At 44.6% G+C, this 14376-nt stretch overlaps 1 protein-coding gene across 8 annotated transcripts in view; it reads left to right on the plus strand.

Annotated features, from left to right (window-relative positions):
• Nucleotides 1–14376, plus strand: part of UBN1 (ubinuclein 1) — a 45300-nt gene that overhangs the window by 7684 nt on the left and 23240 nt on the right. For all 8 annotated transcript variants that reach the window (XR_010836416.1, XR_009331162.2, XM_067012508.1 and 5 more), the window contains exons 3-12: nt 1288–1374; nt 1939–2034; nt 2397–2531; nt 3253–3356; nt 4073–4511; nt 11227–11297; nt 12695–12824; nt 13001–13119; nt 13255–13383; nt 13568–13711. Coding sequence is in view for 6 of the 8 variants with exons in the window: in XM_067012508.1 (XP_066868609.1) it covers nt 1288–1374; nt 1939–2034; nt 2397–2531; nt 3253–3356; nt 4073–4511; nt 11227–11297; nt 12695–12824; nt 13001–13119; nt 13255–13383; nt 13568–13711 (1454 nt within the window). In the remaining 2 variants the exon portion in view is untranslated. The remainder of the gene's footprint in view (nt 1–1287; nt 1375–1938; nt 2035–2396; nt 2532–3252; nt 3357–4072; nt 4512–11226; nt 11298–12694; nt 12825–13000; nt 13120–13254; nt 13384–13567; nt 13712–14376) is intronic.

Raw genomic sequence — 14376 nt, forward strand, 5'->3', positions numbered from 1 at the left:
GCTCTTGTAGATGTTTTAGGAGAATTACACCAGCACAGGTAGCAGAAGTCACAGTGTGGTAATGGTTTAAGTCTGGTACAAATACAGGCCCCGGAGGGCTTAGACAGAGAGGGGCTTACATTCCAGATGCTGTGTTGAGACAGAGCTGGACCTTCATGCATTCAGGAAATAGTGGATGACTGCTGTTTGTAGGGCATTAAGGAGTATGCATTAAATCCAGCACTGTTCCAGGTGGGTGGGTTTTCTTAAAATTATTTGAACGACATAGGTTACATGTGATCATTGTAGAAAAATTAGAAGATACAGACAAGCTGTTGTATTAAAGACCACCCATTTATGGTATGTACATGTTCTGTAACGTCCCATTGTACGTGTGTGTCCAAAATCATTTAACTGATCATTTATGGGTAAGTGGAGTTTCAGTAGGCAGAGATGGGAGGGTGAGATGGGAGAATTTTGTTTTCAAACAAGCATCTGATCTTTATTGTTTTTGGACTCCAAAGTCTTAAGTGTATTTGGTACAGGAGTTTTTTATTAAAATTAAGATTCCTTACCATGGAAGCTTAAGGTCCAACTCTGAAAAATTTTCTCAAGAAAAATATAAGAGTGAGTTTATGGAATACAAATAAACTTTGGAAAACCGCATGAAAGTATCTGGAGGGAGTATTGAGATTGGGAGGGAAGGGAGATTATTGATCCTTCAAGATAGGCTTCCAAGGAAAGGTAATGCCATGAACTTGGGTTTGACTGTTTGTAGCTCTGAAAGAAGTGCAAGTTCATACCACTCTTCTAACCAATAAGGCTGAATAGCTGTCAAGAGCTTGTCCTATGCTCAGTGGGTTCGTAACCTTTTTGAGCCATTGACTGCTTTGGAAGTCTGGTGAAGCCTATGGACCCCTTCTTAGAATAATGTTTTTAAATGCATAAAATAATTTTTAGGATTACAAAGGAAATCAGTTATATTGGAACACAGTTCTACATGGGTTGAGCATCCCCTGACTAAAGTCCCTTTGCCATATTTGTAGCCCTACAGGACCTAGTGCTGCTTGTGATGGGCAATTGTAGGCATTTAGTCAAGTTCTCTTGAATCTTGTGAATGGAAATTTTACTTTCTTAAACAGCTAAGGTAAACACTGATGGGCAGGTAACAAGTATTCTACTTTGTCTTTTCTGAAAAACAGTTGTTTTTATTATGCAGTTTATAGGTGTTGAGTCAGTGCAGGCACTAGGAATAACATTGTGGGAATTTTTTTGTGACTCATATTTTTGTGGAATGGTCTCTTATAGAAGAAAGATCTCTCGGATCCTTTCAATGATGAAGAAAAGGAAAAGCATAAAGTGGAGGCCCTTGCCCGGAAATTTGAAGAAAAATATGTAAGATTTCTCTATTGGACAACAAAACTACCTTGTTGGGTGGGAGAGGTTTTCAGACATTTCCATATTCCTTTAATGGTATCATCTAATCAACACTGATGTGGAAACAAGTGTAGACCTTGGAGAGAACAAAATGAAGTTATTAAACAAATGCATTAAGATAAGAAAACACATACGGCAGGAACTCATGTGTGGAGCTAAACGGATGAATAAATAAGAAGGGGCTTTTACCCTTAGAATTTATCCTGAGAATAAATGTTTTGGTGCAAAGCATATGAAGCCATTTAGTTCTTTCTTCTTTCTTAGGCCACTCTATGCATTTACAAATCTGTCCTATTTTGAAAGGTCTTCAGGGAATGAGGTTTTGGTGTGTGTGTGTATGAGACTGTTCCAGTGCTTTATAACCTTTAGTCATTAGCTGAAGGAGTTCAAGGCAACAATTAATTCTGTGTATTAAAAAAAACCCTGTGACCCTAGACCTAGAAATTTGTTAAAAGGGTAGATCTCGTGTTACGTGTTCTTACCACAAGTACAAAAAGGCATGTGATCAATTTTAAATTTTAGGGTGGAAAGAAACGTAGAAAAGACCGAATACAGGACTTGATTGATATGGGTTATGGTTATGATGAATCTGATTCCTTCATCGATAACTCTGAGGCGGTAAGTACTTAATGAAACCTCTGAGACTACCAGAAACACTGCACCCTAGCATCTACCGACAGCGCCCGGAGGCTGGGGGTGGAGTCAGAGTGGATGTGACCTTAGCACGAGGAAAGAGCTGCACTGAAGGGAGAGGAAGTGACACCTTGATCTGGGCCTTGGTTCCCTTTATGAAAATGGTGATCAGAGATGTCCAAAACACCTTCTAACTCGGACATTGGTGATTGACCAGAAACATGTCTTAGCATGCTGTCTGAAATGTGACAGAGAAACATAGTCACATCTGCTTTGTCAAGACGCGCTCTGCATCTTTGGACTGTAGTACAGAACTTGGAGCTGACCGTTTGTTTTCCCCCCTTCAGTATGATGAGCTTGTTCCTGCTTCTTTGACTACAAAGTATGGAGGATTTTACATTAACTCGGGAACGCTGCAGTTTAGACAAGCATCAGAATCTGAGGATGACTTCATTAAAGAAAAGAAGAAAAAATCTCCAAAGGTTAGAACGTTGCTTGCTTTTGGATTTCAGAAGTGCTTTTTTACATGATCTTATGAGATCAGTAGGTGACTTGCCAGAATACGTGCTGGTTTAGGATGACTCAGGACATTGGCGGAAAGGCACCAGCTATGCCGAGGTTGGCGGTTCCCTTCTCACATGTGTGCTGTGGCGAGGTGCCGTGAACCTGGAGGTCTTGGTCATTGTATCCATGCCTGTGTCCTTGCAGGCTCGGCAGGGATTCATTCCTCGAGGTGGTCCCAGGGCAGGGACGAGGGCAGTGAAGGGTGTGGAGCGAGGGGAGTTTGCACCAGCTTGCTGTGTCTCTTCTGTGGACATGTAGAGGACTTCAGTTCCCAGGGCTGTCATCCCAACGAAAACAAGTCAGCCCTATGATAAGTTTATTTTGAAAGCTATCTACCACTGCCTGTGTGTTTAAAATGCAAGGTAGGCCCACACATAGCTCATTTTAAACCAGAAACTGTTCAGGCTGCAGAATGGCCTCTGTTGCCTCAGGCCTGGGTTTCCCAGAAGCCGCTGTCAGTGGGAATGCTGTCCCGACCTGTGGGTCTGTGGTCCAAGGACTGAGCGGAAAGCTTTTGTTCGTGAAGGAAGTAAGACAGCTCTCAGGATGTACCCTGGGCAGAGCAAGGCCGGTGCTGTGTAGTGCACTTGCTCCTAGAGTTAGGGAGCTGTGTAACTGTGCCTTGTCTTTAATTCTCAGAAGCGGAAGTTGAAGGAAGGTGGTGAGAAGATAAAGAAGAAGAAAAAAGATGACACTTATGACAAGGAGAAGAAATCGAAAAAGTCCAAGTTTTCCAAAGCCGGGTGAGAGGCAGCAGCTTCTTTGCTAGGATGACGTCTGAACTGTTAGGGCAGGATACCTGGGAGCTGACTTGCCCTCCTCCTCACAGCTTCAGAAGAGGCAGCAGGGCCCGGCCTTCCGTTCCCCCTCATGCCTCCCACGGTGCCATGTGGGCATAGTCTGTACTCCTCACATCTCTGTGTGTCAGACATCAGAGTTCTCTCTGTCCCACTGTCAGTGTTGGCAGCTATTTCTGTCACTGTATGATTGCTGATGTTTCCTGTTCTCTTGGGCACCCCTCCTCTGCCCCAGTTCTCCTGTCTGTGCTCCCCCTTTGTCTTCTCCAGTCCTGCTTCCTTTGCCTCACTTGGTCTCACCCCAGTCGCCCTTCAAGTTGCTGCTGCTCTCTGCTGCTCCTGCTTTCTCCCTTTAAATATCTTTCTTACCCCCCCCCCCAACTTTTTGCAACCTTTTATTTCAGCCTGGCAGTGGTTTTTAAAAACCCATCGGATATGTAGCATTTTGTGATACTGTTTTGCTAACCTATATTAAATCTCAAGCTTTGGTCCCAGCAAGAAGGAGCTCCATATGCCAAGAGTAGGGAGGAGGTGTAACAGGGTGGACTTGTGACTGAGGTTCCTTGAGACAATTGTGCTGGGAGCAGGGCTGAAGCCCCTCTGTGAATTTCCCTTTTGAGGTGTACTGCAGCCTTAGTAACTGACTTCCCCCTTGCTTGCAGCTTCACAGCCCTCAATGCCAGTAAGGAGAAGAAGAAAAAGAAGTATTCTGGGGCTTTGAGTGTTAAAGAGATGCTGAAGAAATTTCAGAAGGAGAAAGAGGCTCAGAGAAAGAGGGACGAAGAGCATAAGCCCGTAGCAGTCTCGTCAGTGGAAGCTCAGGGCCTGCGGGAATTGGAGGGCGCCTCTGACCCTTTGCTCTCGCTCTTCGGCTCCACTTCTGACAACGACTTGCTGCAGGCAGCCACCGCCATGGACTCGCTGACTGATTTGGACTTGGAGCAGCTGCTCAGTGAGTCTCCAGAAGGAAGCCCCTTCCGCGATATGGATGATGAAAGCGATTCCCTTGGGGTGGGACTGGACCAGGAATTCAGGCAGCCCTCTTCCCTTCCCGAAGGCCTGCCTGCACCCCTGGAGAAGCGCATTAAGGAGCTGGCTCAGGTATGGTGACATGGAATGGCCGGGCTCTCCTGGAAGCAGTTTGGGCAGTTGATGCTGGTCCCAAACCACTCAAAGCTCATGGCCTAGAGCAATGCTTAGTCAGTGGGCAGTTCCAGTGTCAGCTCTTCCAAGCTTGCTTCTCATCCCAAGTGAGGGAACAGTGGAAGCTCTGCCTGTCAGGCATCATTTCTCAGCCTTTCGTGGTTCCTTCACTCTTGGAGAATTTATTGTCTTCTGGAGAGATTTTCTCTTTTCCTACTTTCTGCCTGTCAGAGTATCTTTCCTTTTGTATGATAGACTGACACTAATGTTGGCAGCAGTCAGCTGAGGTAGAGATCCATCTTTTTAGTAATCTTCTGAAGGTTTTAAAAATTCACAGAAGTTTGCAGTCATATGTTAGACGTGGGGCAATGCTTAGTTGCCACTGGGTTTAATTGCTCCCTGGACTTGCACGTCACCAGTGTTAGGTAGTGATTACAGGAATTCTAAATTGTGCTAAATAAGAAGGAGCTGAACCATAAATGCTGTCCATGCCCCATGTTAAAAACAATAACAGTCTTCAGAAAATAGCAGACAAGGCTCCTGTTTTCCCCCTGGTGATTGGGAATTGATCCCTAGAGCACAAAGGACTGACAATTCAGTGATACATGAATACTGACTATAAACCAAGCACGGGTCGTTAGTTGTGATGACTTTTAGTTAAAATACCATTTTACCGTGGACATCATGACTTGTGACACAACTCTGGTGGCACTTACGCTCTATAGCTTAAGTTTTAAACCAGTGATTCAGAATCTTTGTTACGTATAATATCCCTTGTGTTTTAGGGCAGGGTGAAATGTTAACCACTGCTACAAATGATTTTCTCACTTCCAAAAAACACTTGAACACAACATGTGAAATAATTCAAATGTCTTATTCAGAGCTCTAGTTCATCCTTGTAGAACATGCACAGTATTCTGTTTGAACATAACCATTTAAATGAATTATGCCATGTCAGGATTCAGAGTATATCTTAACAGGATGTTAAGGTGGAAATAGTTGAATATGAACTTGGCATGTTTGAGCATACTGTCCTGTGCTCTCTCTCAGAATTTATGTTAAAAAACATTACTCCTTATTCTTGTCAATCCTCTGGTTTGTAATCAAATTATTTTGTAGCTTCTGAAAGCCTTGTTGAGTGAGCTGAGTAAGATCTATGTGGCAGAAGCCAGTCATTTTTTAGAGAAAAGTAAAAATGGCTCTTGGATGTGTCCCTATTCCTACCAAAGACTGTGTTCTAGTCTGATAACTTAGATTCTTGGGAAAGATGGACAAATCTAGTGGAAACAGTGGTTTAATGTGAAATGGCATTGGGTTGTGATTTGAGAAAACCTCGCTTTCTGGAGTCTGTTGTGGGGACAGTGAGCAATCTGTCTTTCCTCGGTGACTGCCAAGTCTCGGTTGTCTCTTGGGCACGGTGGAGACAGGGTTCAGGATCCCATAGGTAAGGTAGGCTCGGGTCCTGGTGAGGAGGTGGTGACCAGGAGGCATACTGGCTTGAAAATATGTTCAAATGTAAAATTGATACTTCAGTCATCACCTGCCCCTTCTCCTATAACAGCATTAAGAAATTTGGGAAATGGAGTGGGAAGTGGGTATTACCCACCATCCCGCCAATCTGAAAACTATTTTCAATTTACATATTCTTTTCTAGCCTCTGTATATATGTGTTTATGCAGTTGTAATTATAGTTGTGAATAACTTCCTGGTTTTTTCACTTAATAAATATTATTTATAAAAACCTCATTACTTTTAATGGTTGCATGAAAAAGAAGGCTTAATTTAGAAAGTTACTTAATGCCACCCTAAAGGATCCCCAGCTGCTCTGTTCCCACCAGGGCCCTGCGCTTGGGGCACTTGGAGCCTCCTGCATGTGTGCACGAGTGCTCTAGACCTAGACCCTGTTGAGAGTCTTCTGGCAAAGAGATTCCTCCCAGGGAAAAAACGCCTGTGTACACAAAAATTGCATATAATTTCAAAAGCCACGCATGGATATTTGGATCCTTAATAAGAGGCCCTGTCCTAGATCTTAAACTGGACATTGCATTTTTAAAATTTAAATTAAACTTGATATATAACTATAACATTAGCAGTGTTTGTTTCTCACTTTATTTTTCACTCCCCTTCTTTTTCTTTTTTACCCTCTTTTATTTTTGTAATAGTTTGTTTTGATTTTAAATCTTGGCCCTAGAGGATACATGTATCAGTTTCTACCACTGTCTAAAAATCTACCCGGCTGCCCGCAAACTTGGTGGTTTCAAACAGTGACTCATTTCTCCTGACTGTGGGTTGGCCGGCGGTTTGTCTTCTCATCCTGCCTGGACTCGCTCTCGGGGCTGTGTTCATCGGGCAAGATGGTGGCTGGCGCTGGGACAGCCAGGATGGCAGGACCTCTCTCTCCTCCCTTCTTTCATCCTGGGCTTTTTCAGGTCATGACAGTCTCAGGGCAGCATTTCAGGAGGGAGCTGTAAGGTGGAAGCTATAAGGCCCTCATGATCTAGTCTTAGAAGTGGTATGCACCACATCTCTTCTGCCACAGTGTATTGGTAAAGCAAGTCACCAACTAGAGGCCACCTCTCCATGGGGGAATGCATGTACTAGGAGGTGAGGAATCTGTGGTCCTGTTTGCAGTCCACCACTGTACTTAAGCAGATTCTATTCTTACGTGTATCAGTCTCCCTGGGAAAAGTTTTTGCTGTTGGAAGCAAAAATTAGATTTGACTTCTAACTAGATGTGATACTTAAAACTTTTAAAAAAACATTTGAAAATTTATGTATTTAATTAAAGAGGTACTCCAAGAGAGCGACCTTGGATACTCCAGAACTGTTACTGTTTTCTTCTCATGTTAGCTCATTTTCCACTTCTTACTTCCTTGTACTGTACATTTTTATGGGCCCCAGGGAACCCAGTGGTTTGATTTGATGGCCTTACCCCTGTCTTCTCTTAATATGTATTGGTTGTGTCTTTTGTCTTGATTGTTGAAAAGTTCAGGTATGTTGCAGCTTCAGTTTACTGTTGTGATGTGGTTTGGCAGCTACTCAGCCTGCTCCATACAGATGACCCAGCTCTGTTTTGGTCCTCTTCAATCCAGCATGAAATGGAAATGATACTGATACTAAAAATAGAAAAGACACAGAGACCCCATGTCACCCACCATTCTACCTGCTCATTGCTTACCCTCCTATACAGTTAGAACCCTTGCATTGCAAAACCAGGGAGACATGGATCCAAGGAGAATAAGGTAGAAAAAAATAACAACCTGTTTGGTCTTTTTAAAAAAGAAAATCATGCCAGATTTCATTCTATTCAGCAAAAACAGGTACAGTATATAAGGTTGTGATCTCAGTGCTAAAAGGCTACAAGTGGCTCTTCTTATAATGAATAAAAGAGTTCATTAAAAGGCTATTGGGGGCTTCCCTGGTGGCGCAGTGTTTGGGAGTCTGCCTGCCGTTGCAGGGGACATGGGTTCGTGCCCCGGTCCGGGAGGATCCCGCATGCCACGGAGCGTCTGGGCCCATGAGCCATGGCCGCTGGGCCTGCGCGTCCGGAGCCTGCGCTTCGCAACGGGAGAGGCCGCAGCAGTGAGAGGCCCGTGTAACGCAAAAAAAAAAAAAAAAAAAAAAAGGCTATTGGAACTATTGTAAATCAGCATGATCTGGCTGTTTGGTTTAACTTCATTTCCTAGTTAATCTAGGATTCATTGATTCATACAACTCCTTGGGCAAGGGTGTCTGTCTTTAGGGTTGAGGGATGTCACTTCTTTCTGGCAGACTATCAGATATATATCCAATTGCTCTTTTAATTAGATTTATTTAAAATTTTATCTCTGAGGATTTTTTTTTTTTTTTTGGCGGTACGCAGGCCTCTCACTGTTGTGGCCTCTCCCGTTGCAGAGCACCGGCTCCTGACGCGCAGGCGCAGCGGCCATGGCTCACGGACCCAGCGGCTCCAGGCATGTGGGATCCTCCCGGACCAGGGCACAAACCCGTGTCCCCTACATCGGCAGGCGGACCCTCAACCACTGCGCCACCAGGGAAGCCCAAGGATTTTGTTTTATACTTGACTAATTATCTTCAGTATAAAACCAAATCCTCAGAGATACTGGTTTACAGGATTCAAAAGACATCAGAAAAAAAAAAATTTCAACAGGCATCAGGGAAAAAAAAATTTATAGCCAGAAAGCTTCTGAAATGGCTGATATCTAAAGATAAAATTTGATTGGCGGGAATGCCCTGGAGGTCCAGTGGTTAGGACTCTTCGCTTTCACTGCCAAGGGCCCGAGTTCAATCCCTGGTCAGGGAACCAGGATCCCACGAGCCAAACAGTGTGGCCAAAAAAAAAAAAAAAACTGATTGGAAACCTGAGCTGTTGATGGGTCTGACAAACAGGCGTTTGAAATACGTGTTAATTAGGCTGAGTTAACGTGAAAATGCTTCTGCATCTTATGACTAGCAGTGTATAAGCTAAAGCAACAGAATGACTCAGTTTTGTTTTCTCTCAAACTGAAGTCATAATCCCAGTACATTAAAGGTGCCACAGTGGATTCCGAATCCTCTGACAGTATGAGAAATGGCAAGTGAATGGGTTATAGCGACGCCCTTTCTTTCTTCCCTTTCCACCTGCTATCTCAGGCCTCTGCGCTCTCCTCTAGCTGTGCTTGAGTTTTGCATATCCTCTGCAAGTTTTGTTTGGTACTAAGCTTTTCTTCCTCAGTTTTCATTCTTTCAGTGATAATCTGTTCATTTGTTTGTTTATTCATCCACTCAGCTGACATTTACCAAGTAGCTATTATGTGATAGGCAGCTGTGGGAAATATATTGATGAGTAAGATTCAGTTCTCCTTCTCCACGAGCTTGTTATACACAGATGGACTGGTAGCCATGTAAACAATGGGCTGTGGGACAGAGCAGGATGAAATAAGCTCTGTCATGTTTGGATGGCCAACTAGATGGTCAGGTGAACAGCCAGACTTGAGGAAGTGAAAGAGGAGCTCTTGAGGGTACATACGAATCGGACTGGAGGCAGCAGGCTTGGCCAGCCTCATGGGAGAGAAGGCCTTATAGTAACCCGGGGCACAGGGCTGAGGATGGGCAAGTTGTTGGATAATGAAGACTCCTGGTATGTGGTGGGAGGGGCTGGAGTGGATGGCTGGGGCCAGATCCTAAAGGACCCTAAATACCAGGTGGAGGAGTTTGGGTTTGATTCTAGGCTTGGGAAGGGCTGCCAAAGGGTTCTAAAGAAGAGTGGAAGGATTTAAGAAGGGTGGAGTGCTGTTATTAGAAGTAGGGACACGGGAGGAGGAAGAGCAGAAACTAGTAGGTTAGGTTTTGGGGAAGTCAAGTTTGTATACTAGAGGGTCATTCATTCATAGAAGTAATTGAGGATTCTGGTCCAGAGCTTAGAAAAAAGTGTATAGAGTAGGTTTAGATTTGAGAGAGCTGTGTGTGTTTATGTTATTTTGAAGCTGATGGGGAGACATTATCAGGTGAAGAGGGTTCTAGATAGAACCTGGGAGCCCATCTGCAGCTAAGGAGCTAGTGGAGGAGACAGGATGCAGTCAAGAGGTCAGGAGAGGACCCAGAGGATGCAGTGAGAGGAAGGCCAGTGGGGCCAGAGGAAGGTGGGTATTTCAGAGAGTTGATCAGGATTGATCATTTCATTTAAGACAATGACCTTATTGTCTTTGTTTGCCATCATTGTTATATATCAAGCCTAAAATTTTATTTTGCTTAAAGACTTTGGACCAGCAACTCTTGGGTTTAGATCAGTGGTTCTCTATCCTCTGCATGCTAGTCACCAGAGTTACTTTTAAAAAAGTACTGATGCTTAGGCCTCTTTTAAGGAATACGTTATTCCCCAGAGATTCTAATGTGATGGGTCTAGGGTGGGGAAAGTGCCAGGTACTACTTCCAGTGTGCAGCCAAATAGAGAACCACTGGTTCAGGCTTTTGTAGTTTGCTTTCCTCACTTGTGCATTCGGTGCCCTGGTTGCCCACTGTGGTTGCTTCAGGAGTCTCCAGGCTTGCCATCTAGGGTGTTATTAACTGTGTACTCATGGGAAGCAAAACACTGTGTAGCAACCTGCTCTATCTTGTGTTAATAGGTAGTTAGGTATGTTAGTCATTCCAGTGGTCTGAGTAATAGAGTTCATGATATACCCTAATTAAATTACGAATTATCAAAGAATTATAGTCCTTAAATGCTAAAACAGCATATTATTATTGTTGCTATTATTACTATTATTATTATTTTGTTTGCTAAAGACCTTCAAATACTGCAGGTTTGTTAAAGTTCTTGATTGTTTTGTACTATAGATGTATGGAGATTCCAGCTCACAGTTTAGATGATAGAGTGCTGGGCACAGGAGTTAGCTTGCTGGCTGAATCAGATGCTTCATGATTCCCTTGACTCTGATTTTCTTTTATGTGACTGTTGTTTCAAGTCCTGGGAAGAAGGGACAGTCCGTAGATGCTTCAGCAGCATGTGAAAAGAGCTGGATGTACCACTTCTGGAGCATACAGAGATCATAGGTGAACTTAATCTGGGATTAGGGCTGAGTAGGGAAGGGCATGGTGAGGATTTTATCATCAGGTGTTCTGTAGGCCTGTGGGTGAGTGTGAGGGCCTTGTGGGGAAAGTGCACTAACAGATGTTACTGTCTACTGTGAACCAGGCTGCCAGAGCTGCTGAGGGAGAGAGCAGACAGAAGTTCTTCACCCAGGATATTAATGGCATCCTCTTAGAGTGAGTATCTTGTTTCTTTGTATCTGCTGTTACCATGCCTGGGTTCAGCAGGCTGGGGGAAATTGGGAATACGATTCAACTATGTATGGGATAGGAAAGCACTGATGAGATTTTTAAAAATAGGTTTTTATTTATTGTTATTCTTTTTAAAAAGGTCAGGGGGGAATTCCTTGGCAATCCAGTGATTAGGGCTCTGAGCTTCTACTGCAGAGGGCAGGGGTTCGATCCCTGGTTGGGGAACTAAAATCCCACATGCCGCTAGGCAAGACCAAAAAATACATACATACGTACATACATACATACATAAATACAAAAATAAAGGTCAGGGGCGGGGGACATCAAATGTTTGTCTCTAGGAAATGATAGACCATACTAATCTTAGGCAGCAGACATTATTAGAACACTGTATGTAATAGTCATGGCGTGCTGGAAGAGGATTTTGTGCTAAGCGTGAGATGAGAGGAGAGAGAAGGCGTTGCTTGCCCATCTCTGGGAAAAGTAAGAGACAGCTTGGTGCAGACAAGGCCCTGCCCTCCTGGGGCACTCCTCAGCATGCCTGGTCATTCTCCTCTTATTCTCACTTTTGCTCCCAAGGCCAGTGCTCATCATCCCGTAGCCCGTCTGACAAACACCCGAACCTCTGAGACATCACACTATATGAATTGGATTAAAAAGCAAAAAAAAAAAAAAACTCCACGTGTATAAATCCAAGCCAGATTCTTTGTACCTGGCCCTCTAGCTTTGCCACCTTCTCTCCTGGTCGCATCATGTAGCAGAGGAAGCTTATTGCTCAACAGCTGAGGATTTTGCACATATAAGAACAGTTGTCAAGACTAGGGAATATTCTAGCAAAGGACCTTGCCTGGTCAGGATGGATACTGGCCACTTGGGTCAGGGAGCACCTGAGAGTCAGCACAGATGAGGGGTTTGTCTCCTGGAGCGTGCCAGGTACAGAGAACTCAAGGGATTGAAGACAGACTGTGTTCTGCTCATCTAGATGGGGACGCTGGAGGGATGAGGATTTCCCTGACCACCTAGTCAGGGACAGAACTTGGAAATGGAAAAAGAAAATCTGCTGGAAAGTATTTCCTATCGACCCCAAGTAACTCAGTTACCTTCCAGTTTGAAAGCATTTATGTTTTCTTTGTTTATGAAACTCAGAAATTCAGACCTTGTTCTTTTGGGCTCTGTTTTCTTGACATCTTTGACTTGGTCTAGTCTTTGACCTGAGAGCCTTGACCCACTCTACCTAGCCAAGTTTATTGGGTCTGGTGACTGCTGGAGGTCTGTTGTGCTGGCTGCTCAGTTACACTGTGACAGGCTAGATAAGGCTTGGCCTGCTCTTGGCTCCTGCAGACGAAAGGAGCTGTGGTGAGTAACTCTGCTATGTTCTTCAGCATAGAGGCGCAGACCCGGGAGCTGAGCAGCCAGACCCGTTCCGGGGTATATGCCTACCTTGCTTCCTTCCTGCCCTGCAGCAAAGACACCTTGGTCAAGCGCGCACGAAAACTTCACCTCTGTGAACAGGTGGGTGATTTTGCAGTGGAGCCCCTTGGCTTCGGGGCGCAGTGGAGTGGGTGATGGAGTCTTCACAGATGCCACATCTGCTGCTGCGCTGCCTCCGTGCTATTATTCCTATAGTGTGTGCTCAGTGTAAGAAGTGATGCATAAACCACACTTAAGATATGTCCTGCTCTCCGCAGGGGGGGCGTCTGAAGGAACCTCTCCAGAAGCTTAAGGAAGCCATTGGCAGGGCAATGCCAGAACAGATGGCCAAGTACCAGGATGAATGCCAGGCACACACGCAAGCCAAGGTTGCTAAGTAAGTGTGTCCCATCACTCCCTTCAGCATTCTGACCTTTTCTTAGAAGTCCTGGGGAGTGGGGGGAGATGGTGAGCAGAAGGAAGCAGTTCTTCAGTGACCTTAGAGTCCCACCTAATTCTTTCTACCTCCTAGGATGCTGGAAGAGGAGAAGGACAAGGAGCAGAGAGAACGGGTTTGTTCTGATGAGGAAGAAGATGAAGAAAAGGGGGGCAGGAGGATAATGGGACCCCGGAAGAAATTCCAGTGGAATGATGAAATCAGGTGTGCCCAAACTGGGACCTTGCCTCAGTGGAGGGTTTGTGGGGCCGGTGTCTGAGCATGTTCCCGTATTTCTAATGAAGGTTAGAATCATTTACTTTAATCAGGGCTGCTGAAAGCACATGATTGAAACCTTGAAGAAGCATTTGGGGTAGTTTAAAGGTTCTGACTTCTGCCCACTCTTCAGGGAGCTACTCTGTCAGGTGGTGAAGATCAAACTGGAGAGCTATGACCTGGAGAGGAACAAGGCCCAATCCTGGGAGGACTACGTGAAGGCATTTCTGGATGCTGAGGTCAAACCTCTCTGGCCCAAAGGCTGGATGCAGGCCAGGTGAGGGCCCGCGAGCGGCCAGTGTGGTCAGTGTGACCATAGGGTGGAGCGTTCTTGCGGTAAAGAGATGTCTTAGTGATTCTTTTGTGCCAGGCCCCAGAGCCCCACCCTCAGAGAGTCACCGGCTAGTGGACTTGACTCTGATTTCACCTGAGTGACTGGGGGCTTCTCCGTCTCCCTTAGAAGAGAGAAGTTATCTTTGGGGTTTTGTCTTTGTGATTCTTTATCCCACTTCAGTTCAAAGTTGGCTGTGTGTTCATCCTACTTCAATCTGCCCTTTCCTGAGATAATGGCTCCTACTAGAAGAAGTTGAGAGACAGATTCGTGTTGGGAACATTTTAATGTTCTGAACAGAATTCTTATTTGCAGCTGGCAGGGGTGACTACTTAGAGTTAAGTGCCAGACTTTCCTCATAGGCTACTTTGTGTTATATAGCTTCCCACAAATGGACTATGTCTGCAATACACAGAGAAAGTTACCTGCAACTAGTGTTCTTTAGAAAAAAAAAAAAAAGTGGTTTTTTTTTGGTGGTAAAATACACTTAATGTAAGTTTAGCATCTTTTTCTTTTTTCTTTTTTTTTTTTTTTTTTTTTGCTGTACGCGGGCCTCGCACTGTTGTGGCCTCTCCTGTTGCGGAGCACAGGTTCCGGACGTGCAGGCTCAG

The sequence above is a fragment of the Kogia breviceps genome, chromosome 14 (genome assembly GCF_026419965.1).
Source record: "Kogia breviceps isolate mKogBre1 chromosome 14, mKogBre1 haplotype 1, whole genome shotgun sequence".
Taxonomy (NCBI): Eukaryota; Metazoa; Chordata; class Mammalia; order Artiodactyla; family Physeteridae; genus Kogia; species Kogia breviceps.